The sequence below is a fragment of the Nylanderia fulva genome, unplaced genomic scaffold (assembly GCF_048542155.1).
Source record: "Nylanderia fulva isolate GAGA-0341 unplaced genomic scaffold, ASM4854215v1 Scaffold50, whole genome shotgun sequence".
NCBI classification, from domain to species: domain Eukaryota; kingdom Metazoa; phylum Arthropoda; class Insecta; order Hymenoptera; family Formicidae; genus Nylanderia; species Nylanderia fulva.
Genome location: NW_028190588.1, coordinates 1,071,758 through 1,096,385, shown reverse-complemented (window position 1 = coordinate 1,096,385; position 24,628 = coordinate 1,071,758). Strand labels below are relative to the sequence as shown.

The window sequence follows — 24,628 nt, the reverse complement described above, 5'->3', positions numbered from 1 at the left end:
TTTATAACATGAATGAGCTCAGATGACTTGCTATTATATCTTCTAATTATAAGGATACAGACCAATAAATATTCACGAATAAAATAGAAAACATGGAAATAAATTGGTGGACAAATCTCTACATTTTGGCCAATACTTATTTATAATATAACATGATAACGCACTTTATAACATGAATGAGCTCAGATGACTTGCTATTATATCTTCTAAATATAATAATAACATTAAATCACGCACTTATTCCCCCGTGCTCAGCATCCCTCGTTGGTATGTCAAGATTAAAGATTTAAATCATAAAGTAGTCGGAGATACCCGTATGTACTGTGCCACAGTTTGCACAACGAAGCGAACTGCTAAAGTAACGGGGATGAGTATCGCTCGAAAGTTTATCGTCTTTTCGCGTAGGTATCCACCATCGCCCACGTAAAATTTTACGCCCGTCGGCAAATCGCCCTTAATTGCAGTTAATTCTCGCGAACACCATTCCGCCAACAGCCAAGTTCTTGGCTCGGGTGAAACTCTTTATTATAAACGAATCCTCCGCCGCGTTGGACTTAACTTCTCTTTCTCTCTCTCTTATATTTGATTTCGTGGATTCTTCTTCAATTTCGCCCAAATTCTATCCTTTTATATCTTACCGTATCCAATTTTGCGTTATCTTCTACGACCTGTCCGAGATAGGATTTATGGAATATCTTTGCAAAGAAAATTCCTTGTTATACACACAATGCGAAAATATCGTAGTTTGAAAAACTTTTCCAATACTTTTCGGTGTAGAACATAGCTTTTTTGGAGCTGAATAAACAACAGTGGAAAAAATAGGCAGAATTTTTTCGACCGTATTATTTAAACATATATATTTTTAAATTTTAGAACGCGTTAAATTTTTTTTATCAATTGCAAAGAGCAATGAATTTCACATATATAATAGAAGAATAAAATAAATTATTATAATATATTCCATAAAATCTGCAACGTATTGTGACTAATTGAGAAATAATTATATCATTTGTATAATGATGATATTATCATAAATGTGTTTCATAAAATTAAAACTGTTGAGATTTAGCATTTTATAATACGCGACCACTCAATCCTTTCCTCGCATATTTGTTATTGATGATTCGACGGAAGCATATCGGCGGTATTGACGCCAGATGGTACAAGTCCTTGTACCTGTTGCTAGTCTGCGTTACAGTGGTGCGCTATTACGGCCATATACGGTCATTTTCTCTATATAATCAGAGAAATTGCGAAATAAAATTCCCGTATCGAAAAACGATCACTCTCGATGTTCTTCGACAAAAAGAAGTTTCTCAAAAATTTCGTGCTTTCGGGCGGTTTCGCGTTTTTGCGACAAAAGGTCGGTCCGCGAAGGTATTATTAACATTTGCATGGAGAGATACTGCGTGCGAATAATGTAAATCGAAGCCTGCGCGTATACTCGAAAAAGTGAAATAATTACGTCGCGGAGGTAAATCGTTTCGAAGAGACGAGACGAGTTAAAATTCCATGGGAATGGCAGTTTAATGTCGCGCGCGCCGCTTTTTCAGCGGATTCCTGAAAGTACTAATAATTCCGCGATTCTCGGGGATTAACTCGGCGGCAGGAAGAGATTTCCAAGTTTAACCCTTGCCCGACACCTCGGCAATGTTCTGGAGTGGTAAGCAAGGAGGGGATTTAACGGCCCGACACGAAAGAGAAATATTCTCAGGATTGTACAAAAATCGCGGTCGTAAAAAAAACCGAGCGTGATGGCAGCGACGACCACCAAAAAAATCTCGATAATCGTCGATCTTCGCCATCTCATTTTGCGGGACATTTCCGAGGGAAATTACTTTTTCCCATTTAAAAACCGCTCGAAAATATCCGACGTATTTTTTTTATTTTTATGAGATACAGTTTTGAATCGCGCGTGAAATTATCCATCTCTACACGCCACATGTGATTTTACTGTATCAGATGATTGAATTATGCAATGGCCATGTCTGCGTGGTTAAAACCGTGGAAAAAAAGCGTTGAAATTGGTGTTCATTATTTTAACTCCGATGTTTTGACTGATAATATTTTTTGCTGTCATAAAGACACTAGAATCTTCCCACGTAATATTCTTTCGTATTCGCATTTCTTATGTAAATGAGTTCCCGACTTAGTCACGTGGTTCACGGAAGTCGTTGTTGCTAAAAGGATATGTTGCTAAAGAAAAAAAGAGAGAAAAAAAGGAGAGAACAAGAGAGGGATCGGCAGAAAAAGTTCGCAAACTTTGCTATACTATCAGATAGATTGTGCGCAAACTTAAGAGTTTTTTTCATTTTTTTGTTCTAAAAAAAACTCCATTTTCGCAGATTACAAGATACTGCATTGATGCCATCCTCTATATATATGTATATGTATATGTATATGTAGTTCATTATATAGTTATGCTAGTTGAAAAACATTATCACCTAAGTAAAAACCTCACATAAAAAAATTATATATTAATATAGCTCATATATTAATCGAAGAACAGATACAAAAAAAATTGAAGTATATATATTTTTAAAATAATACAATTCTCTAAATAATTTCTTGAATTTTCAGATCATGAATTTTAACTTTGTTGCTCACTGTACATCTTATATTTGCACAACTTTAAGATAATTAAAATTTTTTTATTTGGCAAAATTTTATTCTACGAGACATAATTATGAAAAGCTCGAATAACATCGCTCGAAAGCGCGGAATCTGTATTTAGAGATTCTATTGTGTGACATTTTCGCAAAAGCGTATCATTATCGTTATGCGGTTATCACGACCGATGTAACTGTTATTGTTACTGCAGTTATTAGCGCAGTATGAATGCCAGCTTTTTTATGCCAAAGGCTCATTGGCGAGGATTTATGCATTATTGTGCGAGCGACCGAAAGAGCGTTTCACGAAAACATATCGTTTAACTTAACTGATCAATCTTTTTCGCAAATGAGATACGAAACGTGGCCCTTCCTTAGCTCGCTAAACTAACGAGGATAAAACTGTATTAAGATGCCTTTTTCCCTTGATGCATTCGCGGGCGATATGTCAAAACAAAGCAATATTTAGATTCCGGGTGAGTAATTTGCAGGAAGCTAATTTGTTTCTCTTTCCGCGCAATTAATTCTTCGATAGTTTTAATAACGCTTTAATTAACTCCCTCAAGCTTTTCAAGATTGTTTGAAATTACGCATCTACAGAAAATGCATGATTTCATCGTCTACGATCGTCATGCTCGTCACTTCTTTATTTCTCGATAACATGCATAATATTTTTGAATATTTTATATACATATATTTATTACACGCATACAAACATGTGTATGTAATAACTACAGTTTCTCAATTTTGTAATTATGAATGTTTACATGTCGAATCATGTCATACAGAGTGATGAGTTAAATGAAAACGAAACTAATCATCAGTGCTACCACAGAATCATAAATGTAATTTCTGTATAAAAAGAGAGCGCGAACGATGTATCTATATGTGCATTTCATGTTGACGTTTTCGTTCATTATAGGAGTCCACAGCCAGTTGGTAGCTTTAGGTCTATGAATACATCTCGAAATGAAAGTCACACTAAGAGGTTGTTCGTTTGACGGTAATTAATATCTGTGCTAAGTATACGCGCATACTGACACACACACATATACAATCAATAAAACAAGCCGCATTTAATATGTTGGCAAGAGGCAGCTTATGGTGTTTAATAAGCTGGAATTAGATTTCAACGGTTTATTAGAGCAAAACTATATTCAGTAACCGTAACATCTCTGACATGTGCTCTGCTCGTATTATTTAAACGTAGAGAATAACTTGATAAGGCTGCGTTGGGATAATCTAACAAGGCAGCGTCAGATTCTGCGAAAACATATTTGTACATTAATGTTGAATTGCCCCGTTATACATTTACATATCTGTTGAGAAATGAATAAATAAGGAGCAATTAGAAACATACAAATAATTAGTAAAGTAAATTGAGACGTAGAGAAGTAAAATGATATTTTATGGTATAAACTAATAAAGATATTAAATCTTTTTAAAAGCATTAGGATCTTTAAAGGGAGAATGTATAATGAGAAAGAGGCAGCAGAGCTTTTACGAGTCAATCTTTGACACACATAACATACATGTGACAATCGAATGTCAAATACATCTCAAAATTGGAGTATACTTGCGAGATCGCTATTCATTTATAAAAAGATACAAATTGCATTTGAAATCCTTACTTAAGGAATGTCGACCTACATTTCCTACAAATGAGTTTTCGTGACTTTACGAGATTCTTAGGACCCTCTGTCTTTTCCTTCCCAGCGCGGTCGTGATAAGCGGAACTACCGTTTGACGTCGTTCCGCTGCGGCAAAAGCGAAAGTTTTCAAGAAGTTCCGGCACGTACTCCCGAAGAGAACGATTTTCGTTTCCCTCAAAGATTCATGCCGTTCCGATCGACATCACGACTCGATCCGCCTACGCGCGGTCGCACGACTACATCGCAGTTATAACTATATACGATGTCGTAAATTAACGTGCTATCGCGAGCGTATAAATCTGCATAAAACTGCTCGATTGCATTATATACGTGCAAACGGATTGTAAATACGCACACGCAAGTTAGGTCCCACACATCGGGATCGCGAAGTTAAATTATCGTCGATCGTATCGGGTTGAATCAACTCTCGCGATAGCGGTTTACCTGTACTTTCTGGTTCCTCGTACTTTGCTCGTTCGTGTGTTTCCTGATAGAACCATTCTGAATAACATGAACCACCTGAATAATGTTGCAGGGATGGTAGTCGTGAACCAAGTTATCGCAATCATAACTATTACATCGCTCCAGGGATTTATAGGGAAGTTAGGTTACATATATCGTATACGGTGAATAAGTTGACACCGTCGTCCTTTGATAAGTGTAATGGCCAACTCTCATGATAGTCGAATAAATCGCGAATATATATTATCGTAAGCGAAATAAATTTTTCTCGATATAAATAAAATAGTAAATTCAATTAAATATATTGCAGCATTAATTAAATTGCTTAATGTACGCGCGATATCCATTTTGATACTTTAGGAGTAAATAGAGATAATGTCTTGTATGTTCAAAGGACATAACTGTATTAATTAAACAGGGATATATCATCGTAATTAATTCTATAATAAAATAATAACGTTATATAATTCGATGTTAATTCGATTACGCACGCGCGACGCATTTACCATATACTAAACTAAAAATAACTTGACATTTACGTGCAATAAATATGAAATTGATAATATTTACTTTTGTTTTAGCAAGCTTTATTTTAAGCAATTCATAATTTTTTTTATACGATAAATAATTTAGATATATATATATATATATATATAAATTATTATTTAAAAAATATAAAATTATCTTTTTTATCTTACAATGTAATCTCTAAAATATAAATATTTTTGCAACAAGCAAAGAGAATTTGTACAACTGCAGCTCACCAGTATTTGTGAAAGTTGACATTTTCCTTCGTTCCTACTGTTAAAAAATCACTTTTTTTTATTTCGAAAACATGTAATATACATCAAGTTTGAGCGCGTTTACAACCATCCATCCAACTTCCGCTCCCGTTCGTCTTTCTATCGCTTTTATTCCGCAATATTAATTTCTCCGGCAGCATGCATCGTCGTAACAGAGAGAAGAGCGATATATCGCTCTATCGATCGATCTATTCGGATCTTCCCTATCGGTGAAAACTAATAACGTTTCGCAAATATACCGTCTGGTTTTCACGGATCGCCTTCGTTTCCATTGGTCTCTCGACGTATCGGAACCTAGATTACCCCGTATATTGTTGTTTCGTCGCTTCGCTTTTTTCGTTTTTCCCTCTGCCTCTCTCTCTCTCTCTCTATCTTTTTCTCTATCTCTTTCCTATATTTTTGTCTCTCGTTTTGCGTGTCTCAGAAGAGCGAGGATAACGTGACGCAATTGAAGTTCGTCTGATTGGCAATGCGAATCGGGAGGAATATCGGGGCTATTTACAATTTAGCGCTGTTTTTCATATACGATGATATTTGAAATCAGAGAGAACAAAAGGCGAGGGAATCTCAAGTGCTTCATACGCCGAGTTCGCGAGAGGATTCATATCCTCGTGTCCGTCCCAGAATTAAATCCCGTTGGACAATGATTTTCGTGCTAGATGTATGCGTTACTTAACAAACGAAACGAAATGACCCAACGCGATCGACGTGACATTTCAGAAATCGAGAGTCTCGGAAAAGAATAACAACAAGCTATAAACCCTGGAAGAACGCCGTAACGATGTTTGTCACTCTTAACAAGCACAATAACTGTGTATCGACTTTTTAATCATATAATCTGACACGCCTCGAAAAGCTGCAGCTGTGAAATATTATCTTTCCTTTTCTCTTCAAGAAAGTTCACGGATTTATCGTCGTCGCGCGAAATATTGCTCGTTACGTAATTTGTGCTTCTGTTAGGACGGATACAAAAGATACAGCTATCGTACGATTTACGTAAAGTGATTGCTGTATCGGAGCGCGGATTTAATGAGAATTTTAACGACTGCCTGGGAATTGACAGGGGAAAAAATTTTTTAAAAATTATATAGAAAAAAAGAGGGAAAAGCAAGAAAAAAAAATGATAGATGCAATCGGGTAGATGAGAGCCGGGGCTGGCTCTCGTGAAACGAAGCTAATTCACGCTTTTTTTTGCGAACGGTATATGAGGGCGATAAAAGCTCGAAAGCCCATCAACGTTCATTTTCGACTATACTATGCCGGACACGTGACCGTGACATTCGTAATATGCCAACATCGCGGCCTTCTTATCGGATTATCTGCGATTAATCCGCCGGAGAGAGGCACCTCTGCACACATGGGGAGGCTGGCACGATTCCTATCTCCTGATTCTCTCCCACCCCTCTCGAGTTACGCCTATGGAATTTATCCGGAATCCCGGCCGGGCCCCCGGTATCGTAACACGCCAGTCAATTTGTATGCGCCCGCCCGCATACGTACGTGGGGCATGTAATACATGGGGGTATAATACACGTGACGAATCCGCGCGCTATCAGAAAATACCCGAGGGCTCCACACAGAGTCCTGCTCCGTGTCCATGTGTATATGTGTCATTCGCGTATACATATGTCACCTATATATTCGCCTCATCTGTCTATGGGTTATCTGGCATCGGGACCGGGAATTATGTAGAGCAGATCAATGTTGGTAATCGCTATTGATTAATTATTCTAGAGACTCCGCGGACGGGACATTTCATCTCTCGCGGCGATGTAAATGTCCGCGCCGACTTTCATCCCGAACAATTGTATCTAATATTGTTTACGCGCAATTTTCGTAAAACGCAGTTGGCGCAACATTAAGCAATTTGTCGTAACATGAAATATTGCTGTAATAATTGAGTTTAAAATAATTAAGTTAAGCAATATGATGAAGAAGTCATCTTATTAGAGATCCTGTAACTTCATCAATTATTCTTTTTTAATAACCGCGATGTCTCGCATAGTTAGAGTGCGATACCAAAAGTTGGAGAAAATTTACGGCGCTCGGCTGAAGGTTGAGCATCTTATTCCGCTATGCAAATGAAGATGTCAACTTAAATAACATAAATAAAACAGTAACGCACACAAGGGAAGCTGGAGAAGAACGAAAAGCGGAATAGTCACGTTTCGCGCGATTCGACGCGAATCGTAAACCATCCTCGCGCATCTCTCAACGCGCGTATCTCCATTCGTGCGCGAAATGTTATTGCCGGTGAATTTGCAAGAGAGCGCGGGCGTAATATATACTTTACATTTTGCCGACGCTATAATACACTTTATGCTCTCATCCTTCGAGTAGTAGAGACCTAATGTATATATATCGCGTATAGTTCGCGTTTACACGCTTTCAAGCACTCGCGCGAACTATTTCGCGCGCACGCGCTTTATTGCTGCATGTGTGATGCCGCATGCACATGCAAGCATGCGATTCGCATGCACGAAGACGAGTCTAGAGAGAGAGAGAGGGAGAGAAAGATGAAGAGGGCTTTTATGGAGTCGACGTGTGTACGAGCGTCACGGAATCCCAAGGCGACGCTACTCGGCATTATCGTCGGCTAAATCCCGTTTACACCGACAGTTATCCCCGGCTAAAATCCGCTTAGGCTACGACGCAACCGTCGACTGCAGCCGGAAATCCGGGGAATATGGTAAGATGCCTCTTTCTCGTGCTTGTTGCAAATGAGTACTTTTGGATTTTAAGGGACGCGCCCGAGACGATCGCATCCTCGGATTTATCGGATCTTTATCGGAAATCGTCGAAAGAGACTATGTCCGATGCATATGGCGTTTACGCGTGTTTCCTTCTCGCGACACACTTCCATTTACTGTATATATTTTAAGCGAATTTTCAAGAGCGACACGCGCGCATTTTCCACAATTACATATGTGTCAGAATCATCTGCAGATTTAGGAGGAAAATTCGAGAGGCTCTTTTCGGAGAAATATGTCAATAAATAACAAATGCATAGAAAAATTGACGAGTAATACTGACACTACATTTTTGGAGTTCTTTTTTAAATAAAAAATGCCTAGAAAGATGCAATATAAATGGGTAGATAAAAAGTGAAAAAAAGAATAGTCGCGTTTGAGAATTTGTATTATTGCATTTTTTTGCAAATCTGAAGACGTCTATTAAATGTACTATATAAGACTCGCGCTTCAATCTTCTTGTGACTATGTAGAATGGGAATTTAATGTATCTTACATTTCCTCTGAATCAAGTGTTACTGATAGAAACTTATGAACCGACTAGAATTGTCGGCAGCGATAACTTTACAGAACTATAGAATAGAAATTCGAAATAGGAAGAAAGTTGCAAAATTATTTGGTATCTAAAAATCTCAATGTAAATACTGATTGTGAGACGTTTAGCTAAATGCTTAATTTGAAACTTAATTTATTTTTTTTTTAATTTTATTTGCTTAAGCATTGACTACTGAATTTTTATTTATTATGGTTAACAGATTGCGTAATTAACAATAGTTGTAGTAAAATTCATACTAATTTATCATTACAAAAGTATCCTTCTTTTCTCCATACTTTAATAAAGAATTAACTGCATAACGCATCGTCTTGTATAAAAATTTTAACTGCAACAAAATATTTGTGTCAATGTCATTAATTTTTTCAAATTAAAAAAATTTTAAATAAGATAAATGCTTTTCTTAAAGTTACTAAAAAGAAAGCATTAATATCAAAATAATTATATTATAGTACAAAGTTTCTTAATATATCACTTAGTCATTCTTTTGAAATATAATTACATTTATTTATATAATTATATTTAGAATTTATATATATATTTATAATAATATATGTTAAATTACAATTTCTTTATATAATATAAGAACATAATTATATTATTATCTAAGTAAAATTGAATTCTTAATAGTAATCTCTTTCTTGATTAGCCAGTATATATATGGCACTTACGTAATTGCAGTATAATACGTGACTTCATCACTATGGGCACAATCACAGGTGACGTGGCTAACGCGAATCTATCTGCAGCTGCGCAGAAATTGGCTCGGGCGATGGCTGACAGAAGCGAAATGGATTGTAAACTGTATATACATCGCGCGTTTATTTAACGGCGGTCAAATTATGCAAATTAGTGGGCGCCAATCGAATCGTTCGATTCGAATTCTCGATGTGGACAACGCTCAAGGGTTTCATTCGCACGCTATTGTGATTTAGTTACCCCGAGATATTCGCGAATGTCATCCGCCAATTCGATTTTCCTCAGCCACAATCGATACGATTGTCGCTTCCTGCCCAATTACTTGTTTGCGAGTTTGCGTATTTTTATTTTCTTCTGCTTTCTCCGCATCGTTAAAATAACAGAATAAAAAATATTGGGTGATACGAATAAAATAAAACAAACATTGTATACGAATGCATCTATTTATTGAAAAAAAAAGAAATGTGTACAGAAATAAAAACGTTTTATAAGGTGATAAGTGTACAAATTATATAATTTTATACGTACATTTTTTTGTATTTTAAGATATTAATAACATTATATAAATACTTTAAAATACAAGGTAAATACTTTGTAACAAAAAATTTTATATGAAATATTTATATTATTAAAATGCATTTTATACTCTCTTTTTTTCCTGTTTTTATTTTACAAAAAATATTTTTGTTTCTATTTTCTGGTAAGAATATTACAGTCTCTTTAGTTTGTATAATTTCTCATTATTTTAATATTGCTGCTGTCGAAATGAAATTTAAATTACCTTTAAGATAACAATGAAGAGAGAACGAAAGTTTTTACATTCATTAAATCGACATCGTAGGTCGTAGATGAAGGAATTACGATGGCTCTTTTTAGACAAACTTGTACTAACGAGAATTCCTATGCGAGAGAAAAAAAGACTGTAATTAAGCGTAACGCATTAAGAATCCGTTTAACTTTATATAAAGAATTCTCTTATAAAAGCCACATGGAAGAAGTCTTCGTGGCTTTTCACGCAAGAAATTTTGCATCCAAGGACATTATTCTGAATCACGAGGTGTAAAGTTCGTTCATTTCTGCACTTTCCTTATACCTTTGTGTGAACATTGTCGTGTGCTCTCCTTTTATTATGGCGCGTGTAGCGATATAAAAGGATGGTCGCAAAGGATGAAAAGTATTTACGTTGCGAATCTATTTTATCAAAATGCGCTAAGAAAATCTCTTTGCGTTCGGATCGACGTGAATTGCCCGTTAAATATATAACACATCTCTATAGCTACATATAACAGTGGAACTATCAAAAGAGAAAACAACAAAATATGCAATTATATTTATATTTTAATTTTATCGGACCGGTTTATTCATTGTCGAGAAAGAAACTGAGAAGAGGTTTAAAAAAATCCCAAGTCTAAATTAAAAATGATTTAATTTCTTTAATCAAAAGGTTTCCAGTTCTCCTGGGAACTCGGAAATGTTGGCCCTGCATTTAAATGACGAAGAAAGTTTTCTATTTCTGTACAATCAGGACTTTCTGTATTTTACATGCACAATTAAATTGCGCATTTAATTAAACAGATTGTGGAATTTATTGTGAAATTTATTATTGTAATTTATCTTGAAGAATCTTATACGGATTATATAGATCTAAAACAAAATAATTATTAAATAATATTAAATATCTTCCATTATTTTATTATTTAATAAAATTAAATTTACTACATTTTTAATGATTTTAATATAGCCTTAACATGATTTTTTTCAGGCGATGGAAACGTCAGCTTTGAAGAATTCGTCGAGATCGTGAGCAACATTGGCGCAAACACGGCTGCTCCCACGGACCAGGATCAGGAAGAGCAAGAGTTGCGAGATGCCTTTCGAGTGAGTACAATAATCGCACTTTTGCATCATTCGTTTCATTTGAATCTCTGAATCGCGTGACCGGCTACTTTTTCGTCAGGGCGAAAAAGGATTTGTTCCACGCAATCGTTAGATAAATTCCAGCTCTCCGGCTTTACGTAGGTAGAACACGCTATTGTCGAAGAAGGAGTATTTTCCCGCAGACTAGGCAATTTTCGATCGGATTACCGGGATCATTTTCGGTCAACTTTTTTTTTACACGAGACAAGTGAGAGGATTTGCACCAACATCCTTTCACGAGATGATAGAACCTGCTTCTTTCGCGGGAGACTAAGATAAGGCGACAGCTAGCTTGCAAATTACGCCCTGGCGGCTTCTTAGGATACGACATTGTTCACAGAATGCAAAAGTTCGTAATGGCCAGGCGACATGCACTGTGAATACTTGAGTGTTCTATGCATACTCTATGCATCGCGTTAATAAGTTTTCCGCTTCGCGGATGTTTTACGGTTGAATGGCGAGACATTTGATCAATCCTTATCGTCAAGTCGTCAAGTGTATCTCCTAATCTTTATCTTCCGAGAGCTTAAAATTCGAGATCGTTACTTTTAGTATGAATAACAGAATCGTGGTATTCAAATAACTTGATTAATTATGGTCCATTTGTACGTCGGACTTTACGTACATTTAAACTCCTTAAATCTGTTCAACATTATTGTATGATTATAACCTCATTATTTCGAAGTGATTTAATTGTTATAATTTCTTCTAAATACATATAAATTAACGTATAAGACGGGCAACAGGAGCCAAATCGCGGATGACAATGCGTTATCCTAACGAAACTAAATAATTTTTCGTTTAGAATTAAATACCGGTGCACAAGGCACCAAATTTTACTTGGACACGGCCAAGATTTTAAATATGAAATAATCTCATATTTGAGATTTAATTTCAATACCCCTTTTTAACCCCCCACGGAAAATAAATAAATGAATGTAAGAGAAAATATAGATCCGAAAATCGCTGAATCGGGAATCGAACCCGAGACCTTTCGCTTGCCGGGCGACTGCTCTTCCAGCTGAGCTATTCAGATCCTTTCGATTCTATACTTTTCTCTGTTATATATATTAATGTTGGTAAACAAACGCATTTTTTAAGCCAGCGTGTATCAAATATAAGAGTTTTAACAAGGCTCTGTAATATAAATATAAATTACGTATAAGACGGGCAACAAGAGCCAAATCGCGGATGACAATGCGTTATCCTAACGAAACTAAATAATTTTTCGTTTAGAATTAAATACCGGTGCACAAGGCACCAAATTTTACTTGGACACGGCCAAGATTTTAAATATGAAATAATCTCATATTTGAGATTTAATTTCAATACCCCTTTTAACCCCCCACGGAAAATAAATAAATGAATGTAAGAGAAAATATAGATCCGAAAATCGCTGAAAGAGCAGCTGGAAGAGCAGTCGCCCGGCAAGCGAAAGGTCTCGGGTTCGATTCCCGATTCAGCGATTTTCGGATCTATATTTTCTCTTACATTCATTTATTTATTTTCCGTGGGGGGTTAAAAAGGGGTATTGAAATTAAATCTCAAATATGAGATTATTTCATATTTAAAATCTTGGCCGTGTCCAAGTAAAATTTGGTGCCTTGTGCACCGGTATTTAATTCTAAACGAAAAATTATTTAGTTTCGTTAGGATAACGCATTGTCATCCGCGATTTGGCTCCTGTTGCCCGTCTTATACGTTAATTTATATTTATATTACAGAGCCTTGTTAAAACTCTTATATCTTCTAAATACAATTTTTTATTTTTCCTTGTTGACATTTTTTTTAATTTTATTTGCTCCAATAATATTGATACGATCTTATTACTTTAAATATTTGTATATTTTAATTGTATATTTTAACGTTTGAGGGAACTTGAGTTCAAATAAGAAATAATAAATAAATATTAAATAAATAAATTATATATATATATATATATCAGATTTATACGAAAAGTTTGATTTGTGAAATGATCGTGAAAGAGAGATCAGAAAACCTGAAACTCCGAGCTCAATGGGGATTCCCGGAGAGTGCAATTCTCGATCTTTCCGTAATAAAATAAATTCCGATCTCGCGTTACTTACCCCTCATCGAAATTTCCGACATGGTTTATCGTGAAAAATGTATAAAGCGTTCGACGACATTGACTCCATAATACTTGCAGTTACGTTTGTATTATATAATGCGGTTATTTAAAGTAACAGAGAGTGGGAGGAAAAAAAGAAAGGGTGCGGGGCGAAAGAAAGAAAATCTTTATACGATTTCCCTGTACACTCAAAACCTACACGCCATGAAAGTGGTATAAAGTACGTAGGTATATATACATGTACATACATATATCGCGAGTAAAGGATTCGATAAATACTTCGACTAGAAATTGCATACAATATTTGCGCCGCTTAAAGCGAAACTGCACGTAAACTGTCATCGTTTTTAAGGAATTTCGCTTGTTACACAAGAAGAAAAATGTGTGAATAGGTGGAAGATTTTTCAACTTATTTTATTTTTCAGGTTTCTCCATTACGTATACGTTTTATTATGTTGTAAATCAAAGTGCATAAAATTAATATAATCAAATATGAACAGAATCAATAGTTCTTCGGTGAAAAAGCTACATAAAATATTAAAAAAATTTTTTAAAAAGTTAATTGATGAATTTAGGATCTACTTCCTGGAACCTCGGTAATATCGATACGATATAAAAACATTTAATCGAAATTATATGCTGACTTTATGGGTGCAAAACGTTGAAAGATGATAGGATCATAAAGTTTTACGTTTTACTGCTTCTTATCAACGAAGATATTCTTCTATGAATAATGCATCCGTCCATCCTACATGTACCTTTCGCTTTAGGTTAAACTATGGATAAATCGGGATCAGCACAAAATACTCCGCGCGTTTAATGCAGCACGGCTCTCTAAAACCGTTGTTGCGAGAAAAATGCACTGTACGATCGCGTAAAGTTACCACTTATAATTGAAATCGATTAAAAAGTTCGCGTTAAGCCGGATTCTTTTAACGAGATTCGATAGCTTAACGTTCTACACATATACTTACGAAAAATACACAAACAGTCTTCCGTCTGGGCGAGAAAAATAAATACCTTAAAAATATCTAAAGACGCGGGTGGAATTTATCCAAGGTCTGCAAAAGTTTTCCAATGAGGAAGATAAATCTAAAGGAAGAGAAAAGTTCGTATAAAGAGATAGATTCGGAAAGATATATATATATATATATATACACGGAACGAGCGGGATACCTTGTCTCGAAAAAATGGCGAGGAAGGATGTTACGTCGGGACGATGGAAAACACGGACTGTCGACTTCACCAGAAGTGCACTCGATCGGTGTACGGTTCCCTTACAAGTGCCATTGGTATTTGTTTGGGTTACCTTACTAGATCGGTTGGCAGTAGTCACCAGCCAGATCCTATTCAGACTCAGAGAAACGTACGACGCTTGATTTTACGGAATACTGAATATAATTCACGCTGACCTCGCCTCCACGAAGACGAGCGTGTTTCGGCATTCTAGAGAATCGAGAAACTCCGTGAAAAAGTCGTATAAGTGTCGTAAATCTTACAACAAGCGCGCAGGGTATAATATATAGCCGCAAACTCGCTTTGCGAAAAGAGTTTTTTTAACAGTCGAACACATCCGGGGTTTTATGTTTCAATATATGTCGATAGATCTCAAGACGATTTCAAATCAGATTTTGCGGTTGAATACGTTCCCCGGATTTCATTCTACGCGAGTAGAGATCCCGAGACAGTTTTGACGGATTTTTCAATCGAACAGATCCTTCGATTTCGGAGCGCGCAAATAACGAATTCGACGTTTTCGACAGGATCCTTTTGAATTGAAGCGGGAATGGCAGCGAAAGTTATGCGGTAAATCTGATTCGTGCTTATCTCCTCGAGGAGGAGCGATTAGAATAATTCCATCAAAGTCACTGAATCTCAGAGGACTTATTAAGATTGAGAGAGAGACCAAACGGAGAGACAAGCTGATCCCGATTATTACTCATTGAACTTTCTATCGCGTAAGCAAATGAGCAATCTATAATTATTCGCAGTCATGTCAGAATAGAGATGCGCAGGGTTTATTTTAGATTCTTCCTCGATCATCATCCTTCTCCTTCCCGCAGAATTCCCCTTTATAAACATTCGCGAGTTTCTTCTTCGTAAAGAAAAAGAAGATGTGAAAGAAGAAAAGTTTTGTATCCCGCACTTCGCACGATCCAATCACAGGGTAGATCAAACCAACAAGATTACGTCGCTTTTTTGAAAAATCGTCGATTCCCCACAGAGTTTTATCTCGATTAAAGACCGCATTCGAACACGATATCGCTTTCGGGAATAAAATGAGTTTCTCGTCAAGGTGCTCAAATAACCAATACAATTCGATTTACAGCAACATCTGAGGAGAAGTTAAGTGAGATTTTATTTCCACGAATGATATTTAATTGAAATGGGAGCCTGATTAAATTTACATAGCAATTACATTTGTTTATGTGTTATTTTTCGCAATTTAGCACAATTTAGCATTGTGTATACACGAGCTGACACGATAGTATTACATTATTGAGAAGAATATCATTTTAATTTGTTAATGAAAAAGAGATATTACGTTATACAAAGTGTAAATACCGTGTGACATCGAATTAATATTATTTACCCTTCTTATATTAAATGAAAATACCGAGTATACGCGTGATAATTTACGCATCTAAATAAGCATCGTCGGAATTTCGCAAGTTTTGCACGTTGCTTTGCTTAATATACTTGCGCTTTCGCAAATGCCTCGGCTCGGATTTATCTTGACTGACAATGAAAAGGACCTATATCCGACCCAGTTGCATCGTCTGGCTTCTATCTCGGAAATACTCCGAAAGATTGTAAACCCATCCAGATGGCTGAGCACAGAATCCAAGCGACAGAATCAAAACGAAGTATAAAACCGGAATACAGAATATACTCGAGGTCTTACAACATTTACTTCTGTTCGGCTAAGCGACTACATTCCGGCTTAAAATCACGCACAACAGAGATTAAATATTCCACGCTATTAATTCGTTATAAATATTCTACGCTAATTAGATTGAATTGACTCGCGACGAAGAAAGTACAAAAACTGAGTGAGATCAAACCGCGTCGGCGACTTCGGTAGGTAAATACATCCTATATAGTAGTAGCGGTCTCTCGGAGCCAGCAGCTTAATTAATTCACTTTTCTAACTAACTTCGTCTTTCTCTCTATCCGCATATTTACTCCAAAAAGATCTCCGTTTTTCGTGACAGCGGGAGAAAGAGATATAAAACGAATGGACCGCGGCTCTTTTTCATCAAACAAGAACGCTGGTAGCAACCGCGGTAATCTAATACGCTGGGTAAAAACGTAAAGCAAAAACGAACAGTGCCAATTTCCCTTCTGGGATCGCCTCCTTTTAACGCGCACTTTATCTCGAGCGTGAGCTGCGAGTTTCCTTACGCGAATATATCTTCGAGCTCCAGCGGTTTAGTAAAAGGCCGCGCTGCTAAAAGTGCTGCAGGTTTCGTCTGAAAGAAGGCTCGGGCTCTCCATTAACTGTACACAGCTCCGAAACATTCTCCATGTTCGTCTCGTTTCCGACGTCTTCTCTCGCGAAGACTATTCTTCCTCTGAAAGATATATGTCGCGCCTTCGAAGAACTACACGTTTTGTCCAACAAATTCTCGTCCCGGCATTCATGCTCCATTCATCTCGCTTATTCGCAATCCGGTCACACATTTTTCCGTTTCTTACTATCGCTTGACCAATATCCTTCCTTGTGAACCAAGTCCCGTGACCGAAAACGTGTCCGGTCCAGTCAGTCGAGATTCGCCCTCGTTTTCGCAGTGTCGACAAAGACCAAGATTCCGATCTCATGTTGAATATCGACTCCTTCTCTTCTCTGTTTCTTTTTTTTCCTCTCTCTCTCTCTCTCTCTCTTTATCGGCGCTTTTCACCCTTTGTTCGATGCTCTTAATTTTTTTTACGCAAAAGAATCTACCTTGGATGTTCATCGCGTGCAGGTAATTAACGAAAGAATAATTGTACTATGTTTGGAATGGTAACTTTATTTTGTTTAACCACGCTCTGTTTTAACTGCGCTTTAGTCATATTAAATTTAATGCAACGGGAAAATAAAGCATAAAGAAATATATTCTTAGAAATGTGGAAAAGTGCTGAATTATTAAAAGGAATATAATCTTGACACTTTATTACGTCAGAGCGGTGATCCTCTTATAATGTAATTTTGTTTTGTGCTATTTAACTTTTATTTGTGTTATATAGCAAGGAAATTTAAAAATAAAAGATTAAACATTCCTGTAGTTAAAATCAGTTTTATTACGGTTGTCTGGACTTCTTTTGTTCTCACGCCTCCATCTGTATACTCGAGTCTCGTATTGACCTTTTAAAAGTGCGTATACACTTTTTAAGCGAGTGAACAACGAACGAAACGAAAACACGAAATCAAATTTATTTAAAACTTTCTTTGATCGTTCATCAGTCAGTCGAATCAAATACTAATTGAATTCTACGAAAAAACATTCTTTCGTATTTATTTGCTATGATGTACATATTTTCTGAATTTTAATGGTGAAAATTCGCATTTGTGTATTTGTTCATATAGTTAATAATACAATATATTCATAATATCTTAATACATTTTTGATAACAAGACTTTTATTATTTTAGCATTTGCTATTTTTTTATCTAAATAATTTATTAAAAATTTATTCCATTTGCTTTGATTTTTCTGCATACGACGTTTACGTATAATATTTACGTTTGTCAAATAAAATACTTAGCGAATTTTTCAATAAGTTTTTACAATTTAATAAATTATTCTTCTTGAATATTTAGTCCTCACACTAGCAATTTTCTCTTTGGCATTTTTCTCATTTATAATGAAAATTAAAGATTTACACAAAAAATAACATGACTTCGCGTTTGTGGCGATGAATAAATTGTCAATTTTCACAAAGCACGTTTATAGTTATAATCGATGATAGCATCCGAATAACAAGAAAGCGAAAAAAAGAGAAAAGAGAAAATCCACCCTAGATGAGCTGAATAGTCACTGCGTGGTAGAAAACAAGAGTACCAAACTGTTACACCACAATACATTCTAATGATGTCTACTTCGCGGAGGACTTTTCCCCTTACTACGACTATTCTTTCGAATTGTCTACCGACATTTCTCTCGAGCTACTTCTCTGTCACTTGTCGGGTTATCCGACGAATTCTCGCTGTGTGTGTCGGTGTTATTTTTCGATGTATTCCCTCTAACATATATGCAAGTCGTTCTCTCATTTTTTTCTTTCTGAAATGTATTCGAAGCATTTGCGTAAAGATGGAAAAATTTTACTTGACTTTCGCATTTTTATCAAAATTGATATACATATACGACATTGTTATAAAATTAATATTTAATAAAATGTTTTATAGAGAGTTACAAGAAAAATTATTGTAATAAAATTATTTATTAACCAACATTGAAAACAGAATATGTAATATACATATATACAATTAATTAAAACTTGAGTCATGCAAATAATATATCATTTTTAGGAAGATTTTAAAAAACTGATATTTTTCAGAGAAAGAGATGTAGGGTGAGATATTCTGTAATAAAATAAAAATATAAATAGCGAATAAAATAGGGGACAGTACAATTTATGATCCTTATAGTCTCAGCACGCATACAGATACTGCCTGTCGTCGTTTTTCTCTATCTATGCGAATTATGTCAATCATTTGTTTGAGTTTTTCCTTAGGCACGCACGTACGTATTATTTGGGCTTACAATAGAACGCCGAGTTTAAATTTGTTCCAGTGACAGGTTGATGGCAGAATTATTGTGATATTTCGCAATTTTATAGGATCATATAGGATCTAATAGGGAACCTTTTATTCAATTTGCTTTTGTGCGCTCTTTTGTGCAAAAAAATATATATTTACCAATTAAAGTGTTTTGATAATCAATTTCTGAGTTTTTATTTAAAAAAGTTATTTTATATAAAAAATATACCGTACCAATTAAAATTTTTTAATCATCAATTTCTATTAAGCTTTTATTAAAAAAATTCTTCCGGATAATTTTCTGCTATTTAATTTAATAATCTTGATTAAGAGAATTATACGTATATGAATTTATATGAAATTATCATATCCTCGCAAGATAGTCGAAAATATTGCAACAATTTGCGACCAATCCCGCAAAATTCTTTGTAATGTTGTTATATAGAAAATTCTTTGTATTCCACGCATTTGTATAGAACTTGCTAGCAACGAAATGCGATTCCGAGAGAGGCTCTTTTGGCTTTTTAAACTGCATAGCTCGCTAAAGTGTTTAACGATCGGGACATTGGGGTCAAACGCGATGTATTGTAGTTACAAAGTCGATATTTTAATCTCCGCGACTCGATCACCACCGTGACGCCGTCAGATTGTATCATATTTGGGATAAAAGATGTGAAGGAGAGAAAGGAAAATGAAGGAGAGAAAAGCACCACTGGAAAACGTATAAAGGGTGTGGAAAACAAGCGGTCAGGGATGCAAGAGCAACTCGAAGATAACTGTAAAAAGAAGGGGCAAAGGGATGGGCGATTCAACCGCAACCTGCCGAAGGGTATCACGGATAGATAGTAAGATTTATGACGTGAGAAGAGAAGAGAGGAAGTTTTCTCATGTGAGAAAGAGAGAAACGCGAGATTACATCGTGGAATAACGCCGTTGTTCGAAGAGATCCGGGCGAAATCTAATATCCAAACAGTGTTGTATTTGCAATCTGAAAGAGATTTACCTTGTATCAAAATCATGATTTTCGCAAGAGCCACATTTATCCGGAAATACCATCAATTTTAACCATCGATTGCACTATCGATTTAATCGTTTCCGAGAGAGTCTCTCAAATTGCGAGTATAAAAGGATAAAACTGTTTTCATAACACAAAGGAGTCGAGAATACGAAATAAAATATAAAAGAAAGAAAGTACGCGTGGTATACGGCTCAAAAATTCGCAACAACAATTCCCTTGGGGCGAATAAAAAAAAAGACAAATAGCGTACTAACTGCGAATACAACATGACACGACTGCCAAGATAAAAGCAGCGAGAAAAACGAATATATAGCCGCGAACAAATGCAACCTTACAAAAACAAATAATAGCAATCGAATGTATCCGCTGCAGGCAATATCGAATTGCAAAGTGCAAGAGAGAGTCGTTGAAGATTCGCGAATAGTAGCTGTTTTCACGAAGGTTCGACTGTTAAACCGCGAAAACGTCGGCAGTAAATGTTGCGACTATACGCACAAGTCTTTTTATCGGCGATATCGATGGAACAATATCGTATATACGTATATTTGGGAATTTTCAGACTCGTAATACCAATGTTGCAAAACTACGAACAATCTAATCGTTTGTCGTTTCAAAAGTGTTATAAAAAAATTCAAGCTTTAAAATATATATCGTAAATTATAGTAAGAAATATGTAAATGTGCGTTGACGTGTTCCGATGAAAGATTCAAATCTTCATGTGGATAACTTTTGAAATAAAAACGAGAATAATAAAATAAAAAACGTATTCCGAGAGAGGGAGAAAATTTAACACCGGTAAAGTGCATTTTCTAAAAAAATTTAAGAGATTTCTCAGTTTGCATTAGCATGCTAATGAACGCGTTAATCGTGTAATATTCTTTGACTCTTATCGAAAAGGTGATGTTACTACGAGGTAAAGGGAATGATTTACTTTTCGTATAATCCTTTGATGTAAAGGTCTGAAGTTTAGAATAAGAGAAAAAGCAAACAGACGTCCCTAACATTGAGATATGCAAATTAATGTCGTAAATCTATACAGCTGTTTCATATGAGAAATTCAAAAGCGTATACAATATGCACATTTTATTAGCAATACTGATACTCGTTATTTTCGTAGGGCAAATAAAAATATTGATTTCACCGATTTGAAATATATGAGAAAATATATGTTTAAACTAGCTGCTTTCAGTAAAGCAATTCAGACTTTGCGATCGATGATAGAACCAATATAGTCACAATTAAATTAATTATAACAAGTAAGCGTAATTAATTAACAATTATAATTAATATAACTATCATTAATTAGTTTCGCTAATTAAATTGATAAATTTGGAGAATTGTCAATGCACATTTCTAAGAGAATGGTACGACATAAACAAGCCTTAACATCAATTAATCGGAACAATCGAGTGGTCACTGGACTAAACGATTCACTAATTGCTGTAACGATGGGCCAATTGCAATGTCAGTCGATAACGATGCATTAGAGATATGTATAACCAAAATAGTCCTCCGAAATTCTGATGAGAATGGTAATAAGCAACATCACTTGAACCTACTTCACCTCGACGTGAGATTCTTTTTCAACCTACCATGTCCCATTTTCTTCACAGGGCGGCATTTTCTCCCCTGACTTTTGTCGGAAACGGAACCACTTTGATGATTTCCACCGAGGAAAAGTGACAAATATCTGCCTATCTGTTAGTTTTGCGTCGCACTGCAAAAATATACTTCGTCATTTTAACTCGCATTACATGTATAAATATATAATAGCATAGTTATATCTGTGATATAGCAAAAGAGCTGATTGCTATACCGATTTTCTGTAGGAAAATTTTTCTACATGCAGATGTATTTTTTTTTATAAAATTCGTATATATAATAACTAATAAGTTAAACTAAATTATATAGAGATTATACATATTTTTTATGTCTTCATATATCATGGAATTTTATAAATTATATACATATGTATGAAATATAGGTATGTATATGTATGAGACATATGTAAGAGATATATCGTATGTACCATATAGAAAAAATGGATCGCCAGGCTATTGTGATATAAGAATATAGGCTAAAATTGACGTATTCCTAAAAAAATAAATTGAAATTGTAAAATAATATTTTTTACTTAAGAAAGTTTGTTTTTAAGAAAATCAACTTTTTTAAGATGGAGAAATATTGATTATATTTTTCCTGTTTTTTTAGGCTTCTCTATAATTCTCAAAGATCTCAATATCGTGAAATTCATCCTGTGAAAGTGAGTGTTATCAAAATATAAAATATAAAACGTCAAAAATAATCTCTTAAGAAATGTGTTTTAACGATTACTAAGAAAATAATTTTAATTAATCAAAAATGTCATTTATTTATTTAAAATAAATATTTCTGAAATTTTATATAATTTTTCATTTAGTTTAACTGAAATATTTTTTATTACTTTGCACAAAATCAAGTGAGTTTTTTTCTTATATCTCTTACGTCAGGACGTTATATAATCTTTGTATGCCTATACATATATATGTTATCTAAATTTGATAAAAAGGAGATATATTAATTTTACAAAATTTTAAAAGTCAAATTTTTCAAAATCAAATTTTTATACGAAAAATTTTGTTTTTATTTTTACAATTTATCTTCTCTTCAGATTCTTCTGTTTCAAATCAGAGTGCCAGAGTGAGAAAATAAAATTCTACTAAAACTCTAATTTGCAACATACAGACGTTGTCTCTCTGAATTATACGCAGAAAAGCTGTATAGTTTAATGTTTAGGGTAAGCCTCTTTGCCTCTACAAAGGAACAAAGGGATACTCTAGTAGATATCGAACGAACAAGGAGGAGATTGCAAACGTAGTTCGACGACGTATTCTAAGCTGCTGCTCTATACTTGCAATAACTTCTCATTAATGTAACTTAGACAAGCCATGTGAAACAAGCTGGCGATGCTCGTACGAGTTAGTAATATCGTGCGCAACAATATATTGCTTCCAATAGCACGTATTTCTGCATTGTCTTGCACGCTAAATACCAGAGTACCCCTTCTAGTAAATCTCCTACAGTTTCCAAGCTTCCTCGTGTGTCGAAGAAGGGACAATTTTGCATAAACAATCCTTGTCCGAATTTGACGAATTTCGACAATGCTCCTATCATTGCTTCAATAAATCTGTCGCAGCATTGAAGATGACATTGTTGTTGAATGTAGCAGAATGAGCGCTTATACAGCGAAATGTTCATCCAAAGAGAGCAATTCTCTGATGCAACATCAATCCCAATTCTATTTTGAGAAGAGTCTGGACGATTCGATTCGCGTCTGCTTGCTTCGATTTCGTACAAATTGTGTTACTAGAATGGACATACGTGTGTACAATAAATAATAGGGAGGAATGATTGATCCCTCGTCTGTAGTCCCTTCGTATCTGTATTTATCTCGGTTTTTTTTCTCAATTGAAAGGTCAACATTCTTGTCAAAACGGTTCTGTTTAGGTAATAATGAGGATGAAAGAAAAAAATAATATCGTATCGTTTTTTTCTCCCCAAAGCCACCATGTGATTGCAAGAAATTTAGGAAGAAGTTGTAATAACAAACTCGATGTGAGAAGATATCGATTTCTGTCGCGATTATTCCAAACATATTTCAAAGAAACAGAAATTAATAAAAGTTACCGGTATAAACCATGCAATTAAATTTTTCTTTCTTGCCGTTGCAAATATTTTATATTACATAATGTTCCGCTAATGAATTGAAAAATAAATGAGCAACAGCTTGCATAATTACAGACTGAATTGATTACCCTGTTTATTTGTTGCGCAGGTGTTTGACAAACACAATCGTGGATATATCACTGCGTCGGACCTTAGAGCGGTATTGCAATGTTTGGGAGAAGATCTTTCCGAGGAGGAAAGTAAGTATCAACTATTAATGTATTCATTGATGGTTCTATTGCAATGAACGTGACGCGCTTACGTGGGTATAACTTGCCGTCTAAAATACCTCTCTCTCTCTAAAATACGTTTGATAAGAGAAACTTTGGCAATAAAAGCCATAAGGTAGACCATTTCCTAAATTGGCACACCTAAAATCGATTGATTCTCAGAAAATGTGTTTCATGGTATAAAGTTGGGAATTTACTATTCGAATCAATTTCTATTCAATTAATTTAATATTATTTTATAAAAAATTTTTATTTGTTATTAACGTTATTATATTAACTTGATATATACTGATATTACATAGAAATGATTTTATTCATGACAAAGTAACATAAATCTGCAAATATAATTTTATAAGCAAACAAAATCCGATTTTGCAATTTGGCAAAAGTAATTAAATT

General features: G+C 35.1%; 1 protein-coding gene across 1 annotated transcript in view; it reads left to right on the top strand.

The window, feature by feature from the left end:
* The window catches only part of LOC114939835 (troponin C), a 56,050-nt gene that overhangs the window by 26,883 nt on the left and 4,539 nt on the right, over positions 1 to 24,628 (top strand). Inside the window, 2 exon segments of the mRNA XM_029314266.2 lie at positions 11,291 to 11,406; positions 24,109 to 24,199. Coding sequence (XP_029170099.2) covers positions 11,291 to 11,406; positions 24,109 to 24,199 — 207 coding nt within the window.